We start from the raw sequence: 17,700 nt of genomic DNA on the forward strand, positions 1-17,700 counted from the left end.
TTCTACTCTCGGTTGTTATTTTCTGTTGTTCTTTTCCGCCACCTCCTGTGACGGAGCGTGAAGCGCTGGTGTTTATGGAAAATAAAACCAACAATAATAATAAAAATAGCATTTTATCTATGTATCTTTGTCTACGTACTATTATAAAAATGCGTTTTTGTTTTCAGTAGTTTCGGTTTCCGACTTTGTAACTTTATTTAAACACCCGGAAGCACAAAAAGCACCGTAAAGCAGCGAGAACTCGTGCAGCCAGAAATCATCCACCGTAAAATGCCGATAAAAATCGCAGAGACTCACGGACGGCGAACAGTGATGGCGCTTTAATCGCTTTAGCGACGGATCTGCGGGAATCCAACGAGTTTATCCTTCACATTCATTGAGTTTGACAACAGACTGTGACGGAACCGAGCGAGAGCCGCTGCCGCCGGTCCGTTTGTGCGCCGAGATGCCGAGCAAAAAGAAGAAATACAACGCCAGATTCCCTCCGGTGAGACTCCACACACACGCCCGAGCAAACACACACACTTAAAGGCCTTTAATGAAGGTTTTGCGCTTTAAAAGAACAAACACGAGGGAAGTTATTGAGAGAAACGCGTGGTCAGTCAGTCAGTCAGGTTAGCGAGTTAGCCGCTAGCTCGCTAAAACGAGTGTGTTTGCGATTAATCTGCTTTAATCGGGTTTAATCTGAACCAGTCTGTCAGTCTGTGACGTGAGGGAGTGTATTCGATCGTATTTACGCAAAAATAGTCTTTCGGTGAGGTTTGGTGTAACGACTTGCGCGTCAGGGGGGTTAGCATGAATGCTAGCTAACCTCCCTCTTTCTCTTTTTGTGTTGTGCTGTCGATCCTGATGTGTTTAACAGGATTTGAAGATGTTCAGGCCGTAATTCGCGCTGTAAGAACAGATCCGTCCAGCAGCTGATCCGGTTTACGCTGCGTTCACACTCGAGTCATGCGGACTGACTCCAGATTGTTCTGTTGTTGTTGATTTGTGTTTGTATGTCACATACAGTCAGACATGTGCTTGTGTTGACATCTGGATGGAGACAGACTCTCACACACATTTGCACATCACGCCTGACTGATCTCTGGCTTGCGTGTTTCGCTTTTAATCTAGAGCTGACGTTTCCCTCCCGCATGCCCGTGAATGTCTGAAGGGTCTTTGTTTCGTTTTCAGGCCAGGATTAAGAAGATCATGCAGACGGATGAAGAAATCGGCAAAGTCGCCGCCGCGGTTCCTGTCATCATCTGTATCCTTTGAGCGTCACGGTTGTGTCCGTAGCGCTTTATAACGTACAGACTGTTTCTAAGCAGCTTCTTGTTAATGAATAGTTCAGCTGAAAATGAAAATGTCCTCACCCTCAGGCCATCCCAGATGTAAATGAGTTTGTTTCTTCATGCTTGTCATTTGAATCACTGTCTCACCAATGGATGTGAATGGGTGCCGTCAGAATGAGAGTCCAAACGGCTGATAAAAACATCACAGTAACCCACAAGTAATCCACACCACTCCAGTCCATCAGTGAACATCTTGAGAAGACAAAAGCTGAAACAAATCCATCAAGACATTTTTAACTAAAACACGAGTCTATGATAACACCTCCTCCAGTGGAAAAAGTCCATCTGCTGTTGTCTCTCACATCAAAACGCAGCCACATATTTGTTTAGAGCTGCTTTGACCTGTAATCGGTGCAGACACGCTAAAAGCGTCTGTTAAATGCATGAATGTAAATGTGTTGTTGTCTCATCATATCTGCTCTTTCCTTGACCGTGATTTGAGCTCGCGCTCTTGAGCTCTTCCTGGAGTCTCTCCTGACGAAAGCGTGTCACGTCACGCAGTCGCGCAACGCCAAAACTATGACCACGTCACACCTGTGAGTCACGGCCGTCACGTGTCATTCCGACAGCTCGTCGTTCCGTTTCCTCATGTGCGTGCCCATGTGTGTTTGCAGAAAGCAGTGCATCGAGCTGGAGCAGCAGTTCGACTTCCTGAAGGATCTGGTGGCGGCGGTGGCGCCCGACATCCAGGGCGAGGGTGAGGAGAACCACACGGAGGGCGAGAAGATCCCGCGCAGGTCAGATACGCCGTCTGTGAGTTCTGAAACGCACGTGTGTGGTGTCACAGCTGAAGTGTGTCGTGTTGTGCGTTTCAGAGGTCGGAAGCCGGGCTCAGGACGCAAGAACGGCGGCGCAGGAGCCAAAGGCAAAGACAAGAAACTCTCAGGCACCGAATCAGAGCAAGAGGTAAATTGAATGCATCCTACAGTGTGCAATGCCATCTTTACCTTGACTCATTAATACTTAAAATTAGACATGAAACTGGCTTAAAAATGCTAAAATAATCTACTCTGTTCCCCAGAATCATGCTTTTATCATCTGAAACATGCTGTGATTTGTGTTCCAAAGCAACTTGTTGTAATACAGTTAACATCAAGCATGCAAAACCTACTCAAAGCATTTGCAGCAAAACGCCTTGAAGGAAATTCATGTGGCCTCTGAAAATCAGAGGAATGATGTAATGTGTGTTGGTGCATTCACGCGTGTATTGTTTTGTGTTCAGGATGATTCAGAGGACAGTGAGACAGATGGAGAGGAGGACGAGGACACGTCTCACACCAGCACAAACACACAGCCTGCAGCGCTCTTCCACAGGTACAGATCAAACCACCACAACCACCTGAGACTCAGGTGACCAGCAGTATCCCTCTGTTTTTAAAGAAATCCACTTCCAGAACAACAATTCACATATAATGTAGTCACCCCCTTGTCATCCAAGATGTTCATGTCTTTCTTTCTTCAGTCGTAAAGAAATAGTTTTTTGAGGAAAACGTTTCAGGATTTTTCTCCATATAATGGACTGATATGGTGCCCCGAGTTTGAACTTCCAAAATGCAGTTTAAATGCAGCTTCAAACGATCACAAATGCGGTTGTAAACGATCCCAGCCGAGGAAGAAGGGTCTTATCTAGCGAAACCATTGGTTATTTTAAAAAAAACAAACAAAAAAAAAACAATATAATTGCTTTTTAATCTCAAGCGCTTGTCTTGTCTTTCTCTCCCTGAACTCTGTGTATTCTGGCTCAAGACAGTTAGTGTGTGTCGAAACTCCCATCATATTTTCTCTCTCAACTTCAAAAATCATTTCAAAATCATCCTACATCACTGCAGAAGCACCGACACAGTGTTTGCAAAGTGAACATGCAAAGAAGATCAAACACCCTTAACAAAAAAGGTAAAACAGCGATATAGGGCGATTTTGAAGTTGAGGGAGAACGTGAGATGGGAGTTTTTCCACATACACTAACTGTCATGAACCGGGATGGTTTGAAGCTGCATTTAAACTGCATTTTGGAAGTTCAAACTCAGGGCACCATATCAGTCCATTATATGGAGAAAAATCCTGAAATGTTTTCCTCAAAAAACATAATTTCTTTAAGACTGAAGAAAGAAAGACATGAACTTGGTTACAAGTGGGTGAGTACATTATCTGTAAATTGTTCTGGAGATGGACTTCTCCTTAAACTGTGTGTGGTAGGCTCATCCAATCAGAACTTTGTATCAGTGATTCCAAAATACATTTAAGGCTTATGTATTTGAGTTGCATATAAAATTTTCATGCTTCTGGATTGCATGTTTTTAAAATAATCAAAACCATCAACTAATGTGATCATATTTGCTAATTATACAGAAATGAAAAAATCATGGCTTAGTTTATTATTCAAAATTTGCATCTGTTGATTTTATTTAGATAATCATATTTTCAGATGCATTTTTTTCAGCTTAGCTTAATTCTATTGATAAATCTGAATCTTACTCAGTTACAAAATATAAACGTTGTTCAAAATATGACCAGTGTTATTTCAGTCTCACTGAGATACTGTTTTTTTTTTTTTTGAATTGGTTTTTATTTTGTTGTGTTTTGTCGATTCCAAAAAGAATCAGTTCCTCGATTCTGAGGTGTTGGGAATCGAGAGTGGATTCCAAGGTTTCCCCATCAAGGGGAATCGACTCTCCACTCACAGCCGTTTTCAGTTTAACAAATCTTGTCTGTGGGCGCCTCTCAAACGAAAGGCTGCATCATCTGAAGGCTGCATGTCTCAGCTGTTGTCATCAAACGTTGCTGAACATCGATTCACTGAATGAAAAGAGTCGGTGCTGAGCTCGTCTGAGTTTGAGGATGCAGCCTTTCTCGACAATAGTGATTAGAAGTCTGATTCATTTCCATGAAAAGGTTCTTTTGGATCGTTTTAATGAACCAGTTAAAAAACGATTCAAAAGTTATTTTACAGTGAAACAGCCTTACATTGTCCACAGTTTGAAGCGATGCATGACAGAATAGATCATGACGTGATCGAGGGTCTTGACTCTATTTCCATCTTAAATAAAATGCTATTTCTAGCCTTTCTATCAGCAATTAATAATTCTGAAAGAAAACGCAGAGAGCACAGATCAGTGTCTGAGAGCGCATCTGATTCGACAGATAAACCATTAACTCTTATGACTCTTATATCAGCGTTGTTGTTCTGGTTATTTTGTTTCAGTGTACAGTTTGTTAATTTTGCACAAAGTATACCACTGAAGTAAACATCATTCAGCTGAACTGTGCCTTGTTCCATTCATGCAATAAACGTGTCCACTGCTGCGTTGTGGGCTGTGACTAATGTCATATGCAATGCAGAAAACATCACAATTTAAATACAGAAATGTATCATAATTTTTAAAAATAAGGCTTCATATTATGATAAGGCTACTTTCTAAGACCTTTATATCCTACAGTCATGGTGAAATTAGGTTCCTCCAATCTATAAAAAACAAGAATCGAAAACAACAGCGAGGAATCGGAATTAGACGCGATTCCGAAATTTTCCGAATCAAACAGCCCTAGTGTTTTGTCATTGTATTAGTTGTTTAAAAGTATAGTTCTTGTTTTAATGTAGTTTTAGTTATTTTTCCAAGTTAAACTAAAGGAAAAGTTGTTGGCAAGTAGCTGAAATAAAGTGTGTTTGTATAATGTTTATTTTATTAACATTTGTTTTAAGTAACAAAGTTGTAGTTAACTCTATGAACTCTGTCCAGGCAGTATTCAGTTTGTTAATGTATAAGAATGAAATCAGTTGGATTTATTGCTAAATGTATAAAGCTGGTTAATGTGTAATTAAAACACGTTCAGTTTATTAGCACTATTACAGAAGTCTGACCTGTTTTATTCGTGTATGACTGACAAATATGATCACATTGTTTGTTTACAGTCATTCATATTGTCACAGAAATAATGGGATGAAAGTTTGTAGTTCAGATATAAATATTGATGTCTATGGTAGTGATCAAAATAGAGCAAATCAAAAGTTTTCTGGAGCTTCAAATGACCTTTGTGTCGATGGCACCTAGAAGGTGAAAAGTGACTGTTAAAAAATGTTTGTCATTGAATCATTTGTTCAGGAGATTCATACAGAAACGCTGTTTCTTCCAGAGATGAGAAGTTTATGTATTGAAGTGTAAATATGCAAGTATTTATGAGTGAGTCATTGAATCAGTTATTCAAACCACTTTTTCATAATTGTAAATGTTAAAAATTGGTGTACTAAATGCATTATATTTGAAATGCGCACACACACACACGTGTGTGTATATATATGTATGTATGTATAGTCATCTCTGTTTGAAACCAAAAAAATGATTCACAATTTATGCAGAATCATGCAGCTCTAATGTAAATTTAATATGCAGTTCAAATACATCCATCTTACATTTAGACTTAAACATTAATGTGTGTTTCAGTAACCAAGTAAAACTAACACCCTTAAAAATTGTTACTTAAATGTTAAGTGATATTTCATTTATTTGTATGTTTTATTTTGTGTTCTGTCTGCTGACGGTCAGTGTTTTTGTTGTGTTTGTTCAGTCCGGACGCAGCGGTGGCGCCGCAGGTGCCGTACGCTCCGATGGGCTCCCAGCAGGTGGCGCCGGTGTCGTCGTTGGCCCCGCACGCGTCTCTGATGGGTCTGCTGCCGGCCGCGCCCGTCCCGCACAAGAACGAGGACGACGACGAGGACTACGACTCGTAGCTGCGCCGCTCCTCTGCCTCTTCTCTTCCGTTCTTCTCTGTGCGCGAACAGAGGGACAGGCGAGCCGTGGCGAGCGGCGAGAGCGGCTCGGAGTCCAGCGGCCGCGGCGCGCCACGACCCATAGCTTCTCTATTAGATACGTTTTAAGTTCTTTTTTTAATCTTATTTTATTGTCCAGGAAGAGTTAAAGTTGTTTTATTGAGTCGGCGTTTTTTTTTTTTTGGATAAACGGCCCCAGAAGCGAGAGCGTGTCGATTTCCCCCTCATGTATTCTTGCACTTTTCTTTAGTTTCCCCGTCTCTCGTCATGTTTTAAGAGCATATCACTCCCGTCGGCTTTACGTTGCGCTCTTCTGGTTACGCTGAGGAAGTTCAGGAGATGTTTTGTTCGTTTTAGCAGCAGATGCTGGCGAGAGCGGCTCGTCCTCACCCGCAGAGAATCCTTGAGTTGTTTTGTAAGGGAAATGCAGAGCGAACAGTTCTGTTCTTTTGCTTTTGTGACTTATGTTTCTGGTTTTGTCCTTTTTAAGCTAGTTTTACGATTAAAGCTTCTCTCTCCCAGCGATCAAACTGTCTAGCGGCACTTTCATGCAGTTTTTAATTCATTCTGTTCAAGGTTGTTCACCGGATGAGAACGCGTCGGTTTGGTTTGCAGAGAGTCTATCCAGAGCGTTTAATGGTTTCTCTGTTCATTTCCCGGACGATGCACGTTTGTATAGATGATTTCCCCTTTGTTTTATATCTTTTAGACTCTTTTAATGTTTGCTGTGAACTTGGAGAGTGTCAGGTGACTTCTCTCGTCTCGCTCAGACTGTCTGTTCGCTTTTAACATTCTCTTGATTTTGTATGAGTGAAATAAACTTTGAGGTTTCAGTAATTTGCTCTTTCGATGTGCTTTACTCACGGCTCCAAAAACATGAAAACGCTGAGTTTGTGGTTCTTATAATCATTCTTTAATTTGGTTTGTGGTCCTGAGAGCTCATCTTTACTGAGTTTAAGTCAAACTGTTCAATAATTACATGTGGTTTAATGGCACAGACTTTTGAAGAAACCAATCGCGTCTTGACTTACTGAGGGTTTTAATCGTAGCAGTGCTGCACACTGAAATGCGTTAGGGTTAAACTAAAACCATCATAAATAAATATTACTTGAAGTAAAATACATGTAATGTGAAAAAAAATTAAACAAAACTAAAGCTGCAACTAAGAAAAACTTAAAACTATATAGACATAACAAGCAAAAACAAAGCATCAAGATTACTGAAACTTTAACTAAAATTAAAGTGAGATGCAGTAAAAACTACACTGACTGACTGATTCACACATACACATGATAGTTCCCTAAAACTAAAACCATAAAATTGTTACTTGAAGTAAAATAAAATATGAAAAATGTATTTTGAACAATTATTCTAGTTCAGCCAGGTGCCGTGGCAACATTCCTTACTTTTAAGTTTATTTAAAAATGCTAAAAGGTTTCTCATTTGATTCATTAGATTAGTAGTCTTATTGACAGAAACACAAAATACAATATAATAAAATAATCTGTCTATGTACACTGCCCTCCAAAAGTTTGGAAACACCCCTGGCAAAGTGTGGTTTGGACGATATCAGCATAAATCCTTATCATTTTTTGGAGCAAATACATTAAAGTTGACATTATCATTGAAGAGCAGCAATAATAGTTTTCATTTTGATGACATAGTAATGGCAATATACACATGTCAAAGTCAGACATGCCCCTTTGTCAGCTGTGATGTCTGGTTACGGCTTTAAACTTGGTCCAGGTTTTTAAAAGGTTTTTGGTTCAGCACACACTAATAGCTTCAACAATTAATTGCCAATTAAGTTCAGAATACAATGAATTTAGGCCCAGATTATGCAGAGCTGTAATAGCTGCTAATGCTGGGTGTTTTGATGAATAGAAAATTCACGTTATGTAATAAAACATGTTTTCATAGTTTGTGTTGTCCCTTCTCAGTGCAAAAAAGGATTCATGCCAATATTGTCCAAAACCCTACTTTTCTAGGGCGTTTCCAAACTTTTGGAGTGCTCTGTGTGTGTGTGTGTGTGTATATATTTAGATTTTTTATTTCGTTTTTTTTTTTTTTTTTTTTTTATTAGATACCCTTTTATATTGCAATAATTTCACATTCTATCTACAAATTAATGTAGAAACAATTACTGAAACAATATTACTGATGTCTCTAGAAAATTGTTCCTGATATTTAACCACTGACACATTCAACATTACAGTATAACTGAGAGCTATGAATTTTAACGTTTATTAGACATTAAAAAATAACTTCTAATATAACTTGGAACAATATTTACATAAACCTATCACTTACTCGTGCCCTGAATAAACTTATCAGACACTACATAATACATTAAATTTAGATGAACCTATAAAGGTACAAATGTTTTTGATTTCCTTTTTTTTTTTTTTTTTTGTTCTTTAATTAACACACAGCTGGGTTATTAGCTTATTTTTGGCTGCTATTACTTTAAGAGCCGACGCTGCTGAACGTGATGCGGATCTGACGCGTGCTAGTAGTTTAATTCATACTTTAATATGAAATGATACAGGCTCCGGCGCGCACTGCCGCATTTATGCATGCAATTATAAGTGTGTACATTTGATGTGATTGTAAAGATGTTGTGTGTCTAAATAAATGCAAACAGAGAGACAGGATTGCCAGGTTTTCACAACAAAACCCACCCAATTGCAACCCAAAACTAGCCCAGTCGTGTTTCAAATGGGGTCCCCTGTTAAAAATCACATTCGGGGGGGGTAAAATACATGTTTTTTGGCAGGTTCCCTGGTAAACTTTGCATTCCAGGAACTAAATGTCAAGTTATTGGAGTCACTTCAAGCCACAAGCATGAAAAACAGCCCACAGCAACAGTGTTAAAGTAGCAGGAAAACACTGAAGAGACAGAAGCCACAGTTCTAAGGTGGATTCCAACCCTAGCCCCGCCCCCTCATTAAATATTTTTAATGCTGTTAAACTGGAAGAATTACTTGCCTGTGTTAATGTGCTAATTTTGACAGCATATAAACAACACATGTAAAATGAACAGTTTTTGATGCTCAAAGAGGACCAATGTCAATTTTTTAAGAATCATTTGTAGCAATTTTTATTTTGTCTTGTTGGATGTATTTTAAGCAGCTTCTTCAGAGCAGTCATTCTAGTGTGTGTGTGTGTGTGTGTGTGTGTGTTGTAGCATTCAGAAGGTCAGTTGTGACCGACACACTATATAAACAACTGCATCCTTCCTGCAGAAATGATGATTCAGGCCTCAGCGAGTGTGTGTGTGCGTGTGTGTGTGATCTTAAAGACGAGGGTCTCGTGACTTTTCTTTAATAGTGCCAATAAATCAGACAATATGTGGCTGATTTTGTTCTGGGCGTCGGAAGCGTCTCCTGCGTCTCTTCCAGCAGCCTTGATGAGTTCAGATAATTAAAATATTTGTGGTCAGATGAGTGCTGAGTTGAAATGTTCAGGTGACGCTCCCAATTAAAAGTGACATTTTGAAGTAGAAAGACTGAAATAGTGTGTTCCTGTCGAAGGGGCTGTAAGAATCATTTCCCAGCATGTGAGTGAATATACAGGTGTGTGTTCAATGTGAGCATTTCGTCTCATTTGTTAGTCTGCATTTTACTCGTGGTTTCTGATGTAATGAATGCGATTGAGCTCATGCGTGTTCTGGTGGAAATGACACGACTGCAGAGGTAAAACCATCAAAGGCCTGACCAACGGAAAGCTTCCATTTCCTCTGGACTTATTTACAGCCGCCGGCTCCGAGAGCTCAGGAATCATGGGTAATAATGAGACTGATGCTGTCTGAATTACACTCGAGTTTTGGATTAAAGTACATGGCAGATCAGAACTTGTCAAACTAATATTTCAGTGATTATAGAGACTCTTAAAGGCAGCTTCTGTCACAGTGTTGGACTTTTCCACTGTTTTTGCCCAGGAAATGACACACACACACTCTGACTGCTTTAGCGGGGCATGTTGTCACACTGTATGGACTAAGCTTTGATAATGACAACAATGTACAAATGCACTATACTATTTAATGGATTTCATTACACTGCACAAATTCAAATCACAAAATTACTCAAACTGTGTTAGTTTCTGCATAAAACTTAAAACATACTGCTTGTTTTCTTTACATAAAAAAAGCTTCTCTGTTCTTTTTATATTCTACCTATTTTTTCTATTTATTATACAGTTAATAAAAAACCAAAAAAGCCTCTAACGCTAACTTGCTTTTCTTTTATATTCTATCTGTTTTCTTTTTTTATTGTATAATTATAAAAAACCTTGCGATGTGTACTGCGTCAGGCTAAATGAGACTTGTAATATCACATGCATGTTATTGCTCTTTTATTGATTTTGATTGCTTGCACTGTCCTCTTTTGTAAGTCGCTTTGGATAAAAGCTTCTGCTAAATGTCTAAATATAAATGTAAAACAAGCAAAAATAATTTTGATTAGGCCTTGATTTAAGATTGTTTTGCTTGTTTTAAGCAAAAACTAAAACAATTTGGATATTGTTTTCAGAAAACAAAATATCTTAAGCCATTTTACTTGTCAAGTACATGCATCCTGATTCAAGAATTCTTAGATATTTATATTACAAAACAAAACAAAAATACTAAGGAACAAAATCATTTTTTGCAGTGTAAGGTTTTAACAATAACACAATTGTGAAAAAAACTTTATTAAACGTCAAATAACAAACAGCCATAATCAAAGTCACACCCACAATAATGCAAGCAGCACACACTAAAAAAAAAACGTATAAATAGTGAATATTATTATATGAAAAAGCAAATTACAACGTAATGAAATTATGCATTATATTGCAGGTAATTTAGAGAGTTAGAAGGCACTCCTCTTCAAAAACATTTGCCAAGCTAAACAAAGCTATAAAACTATAAACCATTTTCATAGCTGTATTTGTATTATAATGATATAATAACGATAAGTTTAATTTTTACACCGACATGTAATTCAGAAAAATAAAAAACAACAACAAATATATAATAAATATAACTGTGCTTTAGTGTGACTTTATTTACAATCCTAAAATATATGTATTACTGGTGAAGAAAAAACAGCAGCAAGAGTTCAGCACACAGGGAAAACAAATAAAGCGATATATATATAAACATAAAGAAGCTGAGTCTGACATTTGTGCGCGCGCACACACACACACAGAGAGAGAGGGAGAGTCATGCTGCGGCCAGGAGAGGGAGGAGGAGAGTCGACAGTCATCTGATTCTTTTCCTGTCCCACCCTCTACCGGACAGACGGGAAGAGTTCACGGTAAACGGGCTCAACACACCGACTCCGCGAGCGTTTGCGAGCCGAGCGAATGAAGACGATCGACGTGGAGCGGCAGAAATGACGCGACGCCACTAGAACAGCGCGGCGCGATCAGCTGAGCGGCCCGAACGCGCGTCTCTTCCTGCCACAGACGCCGAGAAAGAAGTTTCAGAACTTAGGGTTAGGGTCGAGAAGTCGAGAAACTGCTGAAAGAAGACCCGCGATGATCGGTCCGGACGGGGAAACCTGACGACGCGACCCACGCGATCGTGAGAGAGCGTTTCTCCGCGCGTTTCTGCGCGTTTGGCCGCGAGTTGAATTGGCTTTTCCTGCTATTCTTCTTCTGAGCGCTTCCTGCTCGGGCAAAGCCACAGCGAACCAGCAGCTAAAAATACTGTCCTCTCAATGGAGCGCTGAACTGAGACTGTAACTCCGCCGGGCTCATGCATCTCCGCTTCCAGCGGTCGACTGGGAGATTTAGAAGGACTTTGAGATCTTGGTAAGTCGGAATCAGAATCATGTGTTCCTCTCTCGTGTGACGTTCATAAGCGGTGTTTTCGGAGTATGCAGGAAGAAGCGCTCCTCGAGTGACCGTCGGAGAGTCCGTTAGTCCGTGAGGATTGATGTCTGATGGAGACGCGTTCACCGATGATCCGGACGCACAGAGATCTGAGGGCGAGAGGGGTCGTGACGTACCCACCTGAACTTCCACATCACTCTTCATCCGACTCGATTCAAAGCTCCTTGTAAACGCCATGGAGCCGCTGAAGAACATATTCTCCCGCGGGCCGCTGTCCACCTGGAAGAGCCTGGAGCAGAAGGGGAACTTCACCAACCCGGTTTGGACCGCGCTGTTCGACTACGAGGCCTCGGGGAAGGACGAACTGACGCTGCGTAAAGGGGACCTGGTGGAGGTCCTGTCTCTGGATTCGGAGATCTCCGGCGACGAAGGATGGTGGGCGGGAAAGGTCAACAACAAGGTGGGAATCTTCCCCTCCAACTACGTCTCCTTCAAGCCCAGCGGCTACGGCAAGCTGCCGGGCTCGGCTCTGGGCCCGGCCGTGGTGAGCGACTTGGAGCCGGAGACGGTGGACTTCGGCGAGCTGAGTCTCGAGGAGGTCATCGGGGTCGGCGGCTTCGGCAAGGTCTACCGGGGAACCTGGAAGGGCGAGCTGGTGGCCGTGAAAGCGGCCCGTCAGGACCCGGACGAGGACATCAGCGTCACGGCCCAGAACGTCCAGAACGAGGCCAGGCTCTTCGCCATGCTCAGGCACCCCAACATCATCGCGCTCAAAGGCGTTTGCCTGCAGGAGCCCAACCTGTGTCTGATCATGGAGTACGCGTCCGGCGGCCCGCTGAGCCGCGCTCTGGCCGGCCGACGGATCCCGCCGCACGTGCTGGTCAACTGGGCGGTGCAGATCGCCCGAGGGATGCAGTACCTGCACAACGAGGCCATCGTCCCCGTCATCCACCGAGACCTCAAGTCCAACAACAGTAAGTTCACGTCCTTATCGGCTTTCGTGACTGCTCACTTTCCAGCAAACGTTTACATTTGTGCGTTTGCCGTTTTATCCAAAGCTACCTGCATTGAATTCAAGCTGTATAAGTTCGTGCATTCATTGGGAATCGAACCCATGACCTTGCGTTTTTGTTGCCGAACTCTACTTTTTGAGTGCCTACGAAGTTTAGACCAGCTAATGATCATAGAGAATCCATTTCTGTTACATTTACATAAATTACAATTGGTAGAGATGCGTTTTTAAAGGTATTTACATTGCATTCAGTCTACACATTTGGTCAGTTCATGCATTCCCTGGGAATTGAACCCGTGACTTTGCCGAACTTTAATTTTTGAGCGCCACAAAAGTTTAGATCAGCTAATTACAATAAAAGATTTACTTTTTTTAAAAAAATTTCCATTAATGCATTTGGCAGACACTTTTTTTCTGTCATAACTAACCCTAACATTGATTTCAGTCTGCACATTTGGTCAGTTCTTGAATTCATTGGGAATCAAACCCATGACCTTGCGTTTCCATTACCGAATTGACATTTACATAAATGCATTTGGTAGAGATGCTTTTTTAAAAGCAATTTACATTGCATTCACTTCATTTAGTCAGTTCCTGCATTCCCTGAGAATCGAACCCATGACTTCTGCATTTCTATTGCTAAACTTTAATTTTTGAGTGCCACAAAAGTTTGTATCAACTAATGACAAAAAAAGATTTTTTTTTAAATTTGTTTTTTTTTCTCCACATTAACGCATTTGGCATACTTTTTTTTTTTTACTGATGCAACTAACCCTAGCATTGATTTCAGTCTACATGTTTGGTCAGTTTATGCATTTCCCGGTAATCGAACCCATGACCTCTGTGTTTCTGTTGCCAAACTTTAATTTTTGAGTGCCACATACATTAAAGGATCAATTTCTGAAGCAACTTGCATTGCATTCAGTCAAAACATTTGGTCAGTTCATGCAGTGCCTTGGGATCGAACCCATGACCTACTCAGGCAAGCTCAAGTTTTCATTTCTGTTAGAGTCCATCTCTAAGTTGCACGCAGATGCATCCAGTCTGGTCCGTTCTTGGGCTCGTTCAGCTGCTGGCAGTGTTGTGTTATGGTTTGGGATTATTATCAGGCCCACATGGAATCTCGCCCGCAGAACTCAGGGAAAAGCTCTGCAGGTTTCCGTAGAATAGCAACGCCCTTCATTTACTGCATCCTCTGTCTGTCGTTTGGTTTGGTATTGTGTCTAATTCAATTCTGCATTCAGCTCTGTTGTAGTAAATTTAGCTCTATCCACAGAATTCCTCCAATATCCTTTTTAAAATTCCATCTGGGCCTAAATAGTATTTATTGGGGTTATTTGGTTGGGCTCCAGGACTCTGAGAGAATCGCCTGTTTTGGGAGAAGAGGATATTCCCATGGCATGTATCACACAGTTGTGAAGGGAATGTTGTTGGCCTGGATATCAAATGACTCACACACACACACACACTTTGCCAAGTTGTGAAACTCGATAACAAGACCACACAGGGGTCAAAGATCATATTAGGACGCAGACATGTAGTACTGAGCTGAACTTTGTGTTTGCATTGCTCACTATGTCGTATCATGTCGATTCCTCGTGTACCGACTGATACTCACGTACCGTAAAACTCTACAGCCTTGGTTTTCCTCAGATAAAAGTAAATGTAGGCTATTATTCTTCAAATGAACTGTTGTGCTCATCAGGATGTTCTGTTTAGATGCTAGATGACACAAACATGGTAAAATCACTGGTTTATGCTTTTATAAAACATGCTCAACAGCTGGATGATAATATGTTAAATGTATTAATCATAATAATCCAAATGAACAGTACTATTTCATTAGTCTTAACTGTAGACTCTTTGGTATTTTGCAGCATTTGCAGACACTTTGATCACAGTGCATCCAATCAGAATTTAGAGTCACAAAAGTTGTTTAATGATTTTTTTGTTGAGTTTCTGTAATCATGTGAACAGTTTTTAAGACTCTTTACTAATACTCATATAACATTTGAACATGTGGTGCAGGAGTGTGTTTGTCAGCTTAATCAGAATTTAGTCAGAGCTATGAATATTTATCTTGTAATCACCAAGTACACAGAGACACACTGTGCTTTTTAAAAGCGAGTATTTGTAGTCTTCCTTCCTCAATTTTCTCTCTTTTTTCCCACTCTCTTACACCTTTACCCAGTGTCTGTTTGGTTATTGTCCACCCACGTATATCCCATGATCCTTCACTTCCCTCCCGAGTCAGGAGAGTGCGCGTCCGGCGGGCTGGAAACCACCTCAGTTGCGTAAAACAAACGTTTTAATGCCGGCTCGCAACACACTGCAGCCAAAGCAGCACAATTCACTAGCTGGAGTTGCGATCTTATCTTCTCTCTCTCTCTCTCTCTCTCTCTCTCTCTCTGCCTGTTGTTTTTTAATACTTTCCAAACTCTTTGTCCCAGACCTGCCCTCACTTGTCTCTCGAGCTCTGTCGTTCCAGATTGCAGCATCCTGTGTTTTTCTTTCTTCTTTCGTCTACTTCTCCCCCTCCCCACCCCAGCTAACTTCATTTTTCGCTTCCTACTCATTTTCTAAAGACAGCCTCCCTCTGTTCCTGCGCTGCGCTCGATGACTGAGCATTACGGGCCGGCGTTCAGGTCACTGCCATGCATTCGATTAGTTTTCATGTTAAAGACCTTCTTCATGTCCCATTATTTCTTTAGCAGTTTAATGTCAAGAGTTTATTCTTTAATTAGTAGTTAAATGAACAGTTTCTTCTTTAATGAGTAGTTTAATGTGAAGAGTTTCTTTAATATCAGTAGTGTAACAGTTTATTCTTTAATCTATTTTTTAATGTTCACTGGAATCAGTAGTTCAGTGTGAAGGGTTTCTATAATTGGTAATTTAGCACGAAGATTTATTAATCAGTAGATTAAGGGAAGGGTTTGGTGAATCAGGGTTTGGTGAATCAGTAGTTTAGTGTGAAATGTCCTCTGTGTTTAAATGGTAGTTTAAAGTGAAGAGTTTCTTCTGTGTTTAATCAGTAGTTTTGTGTGTTTCATTATTTAATGAGTAGTTTAATGTGAAGTTTAATTAGTGAGATTTAGCGTTATGATTCAGTGAAGCGAGTACCCAACGTGACAGTTGTGCGATTGTGGTTAAAATATGAATTAATCAGGTCATTATGTGCTCGAAAGGTTTTGCTGGGTGTATTATTTAATAAAAGATGTATTCAAACACTTCAAAATGTATTGCCACGAGCTGTGATTCTGTGCCGATCCTCACGCGGTGTTGGATTTACTCCTTCGGATCCTCGCTCGGCTCATTCTGCTGTTTTCGTCGAATGACAACAGTGAATCTCATTAGTCGAAATCTCCCTCCTGACAGCTGAATGTTCAGCTTCAAATAGGATCTGATGTTTGTGAATTTCACCTCTTCACACGTCGTTTCGCTGTCAGTAAACTAAAAGCTTGGCTTGATTTTCGTCTGGCTGTGACTTTTGTCCTGGGAGAGTCTTTTGTGTCTTATAATCACATTTGTTTAGACATCTGAAGGTTTTGCACCTAAACGTGGCTCATTTCCGTCTGCGGTCCAAAGTCTGAGCGTCTGGTGTTTACCAGGTGAACGCAAGGACAGAAGATCACTTTACAGAAGCTACAGAGGAATCGAAGTCAAGCCAAGTCAATTTGATCTGTGTCGTGCTTTTGTCAAGACACACTGCACACAAACTTAAGATGTTTATAATCTTCATACTTTATAGTCCAATGAAGCAGAGCCGGATGAAAATATAGTTACACTATGTTATGGTATAAACAGTCACGCAGTAGAGGTTTGCTATGTAGTATACATGGCTTCACGTGAGTGAACTGTATTTACGTAGGTACAGATGCGCAAATATCAGACTTGATTTATTGATCTGTGTGATAATAGTTAGATTTTGCAGTGATCTACAGAATCACACAATTGAGATTTGCTCCAGGTGGAGTATTTGGGGATGATGATAGTGGTCTGATTTTGTGGTCTGTTTGCATTGACACAGACAGCCGGTAATCGTGGGAAAATGAAGTCATATCCTCATACAATCGCTGTCGTTTACCCGTCATGCGCCGTGTTGATTTCAAACCTGCTCAGTAAATCAGCAGCGATCTGGAGGGAGTTTGTGAGGTGACAGATGTGTAAATCAATTTTGATGATTTGATTACACTGTAATACATGATAGTAGTGGATTAACCGTCATATCTGCCATGTGCTTTGTTGAAATGTATTTCTCCACTCGTTTTTGCGCGCTCTATACTTGTGTCAATTAATTCATTTTAAGATTCTTCGCTATTTTGGCTAAATATTAGTGTTACATTTTCCATTTTCATTTGAATTTTATTTACTTTTTAGTTATTTTCTCTTGTGTGTGTGAGAGAGAGTTTTAATATATCTTTACAGTTAATAATTGATTATTTGAAGTAATTTTAAAGTTAATTTAATTTTAGTTTCAAGTTAAAATAAAAGGAAAATGTTGTAATAGTATATCAATGATACTGAAATAACACTGGCATGGATTTGGTGCATCAGAATTTTACAACGGCATGTTTAAAGCGTTTACGTGTTCTGTTTCATGATAAAATAATATTTTCATTGTTCATGCACAAATCTGTAAACTTTAGTTCTGTTGCAAACCTTCGTGTTTGTCTTTGTTTACTACCGTCTGTCAGTGCAGTCGCAGTCGCGATATGTGTGATTTGTCCTTGTCGGCCGCTTCTCTTCAGAAGCTCTTTGGTTTAGAC

At 40.4% G+C, this 17,700-nt stretch overlaps 2 protein-coding genes across 2 annotated transcripts in view; both read left to right on the top strand.

Annotated features, from left to right (window-relative positions):
• The first annotated feature begins 160 nt into the window (after positions 1-160).
• On the top strand, positions 161-10,310 carry drap1 (DR1-associated protein 1 (negative cofactor 2 alpha)). Its single transcript, XM_051114375.1, has 7 exons — positions 161-487; positions 1,177-1,249; positions 1,780-1,873; positions 1,952-2,074; positions 2,153-2,243; positions 2,560-2,651; positions 5,901-10,310. Exons 1-7 carry the CDS (start codon positions 446-448, stop codon positions 6,061-6,063), a joined length of 678 nt encoding a protein of 225 aa, XP_050970332.1. The 5' UTR covers positions 161-445; the 3' UTR covers positions 6,064-10,310.
• Positions 10,311-11,337: 1,027 nt separating this feature from the next.
• The window catches only part of LOC127168741 (mitogen-activated protein kinase kinase kinase 11), a 30,012-nt gene continuing 23,649 nt past the window's right edge, over positions 11,338-17,700 (top strand). Inside the window, exon 1 of the mRNA XM_051115794.1 lies at positions 11,338-12,896. Within this exon, the coding sequence (XP_050971751.1) occupies positions 12,158-12,896 (739 nt within the window). The 5' untranslated portion in view covers positions 11,338-12,157. The remainder of the gene's footprint in view (positions 12,897-17,700) is intronic.

The sequence above is a fragment of the Labeo rohita genome, chromosome 7 (assembly GCF_022985175.1).
Source record: "Labeo rohita strain BAU-BD-2019 chromosome 7, IGBB_LRoh.1.0, whole genome shotgun sequence".
In the NCBI taxonomy this organism is placed as follows: Eukaryota; Metazoa; Chordata; class Actinopteri; order Cypriniformes; family Cyprinidae; genus Labeo; species Labeo rohita.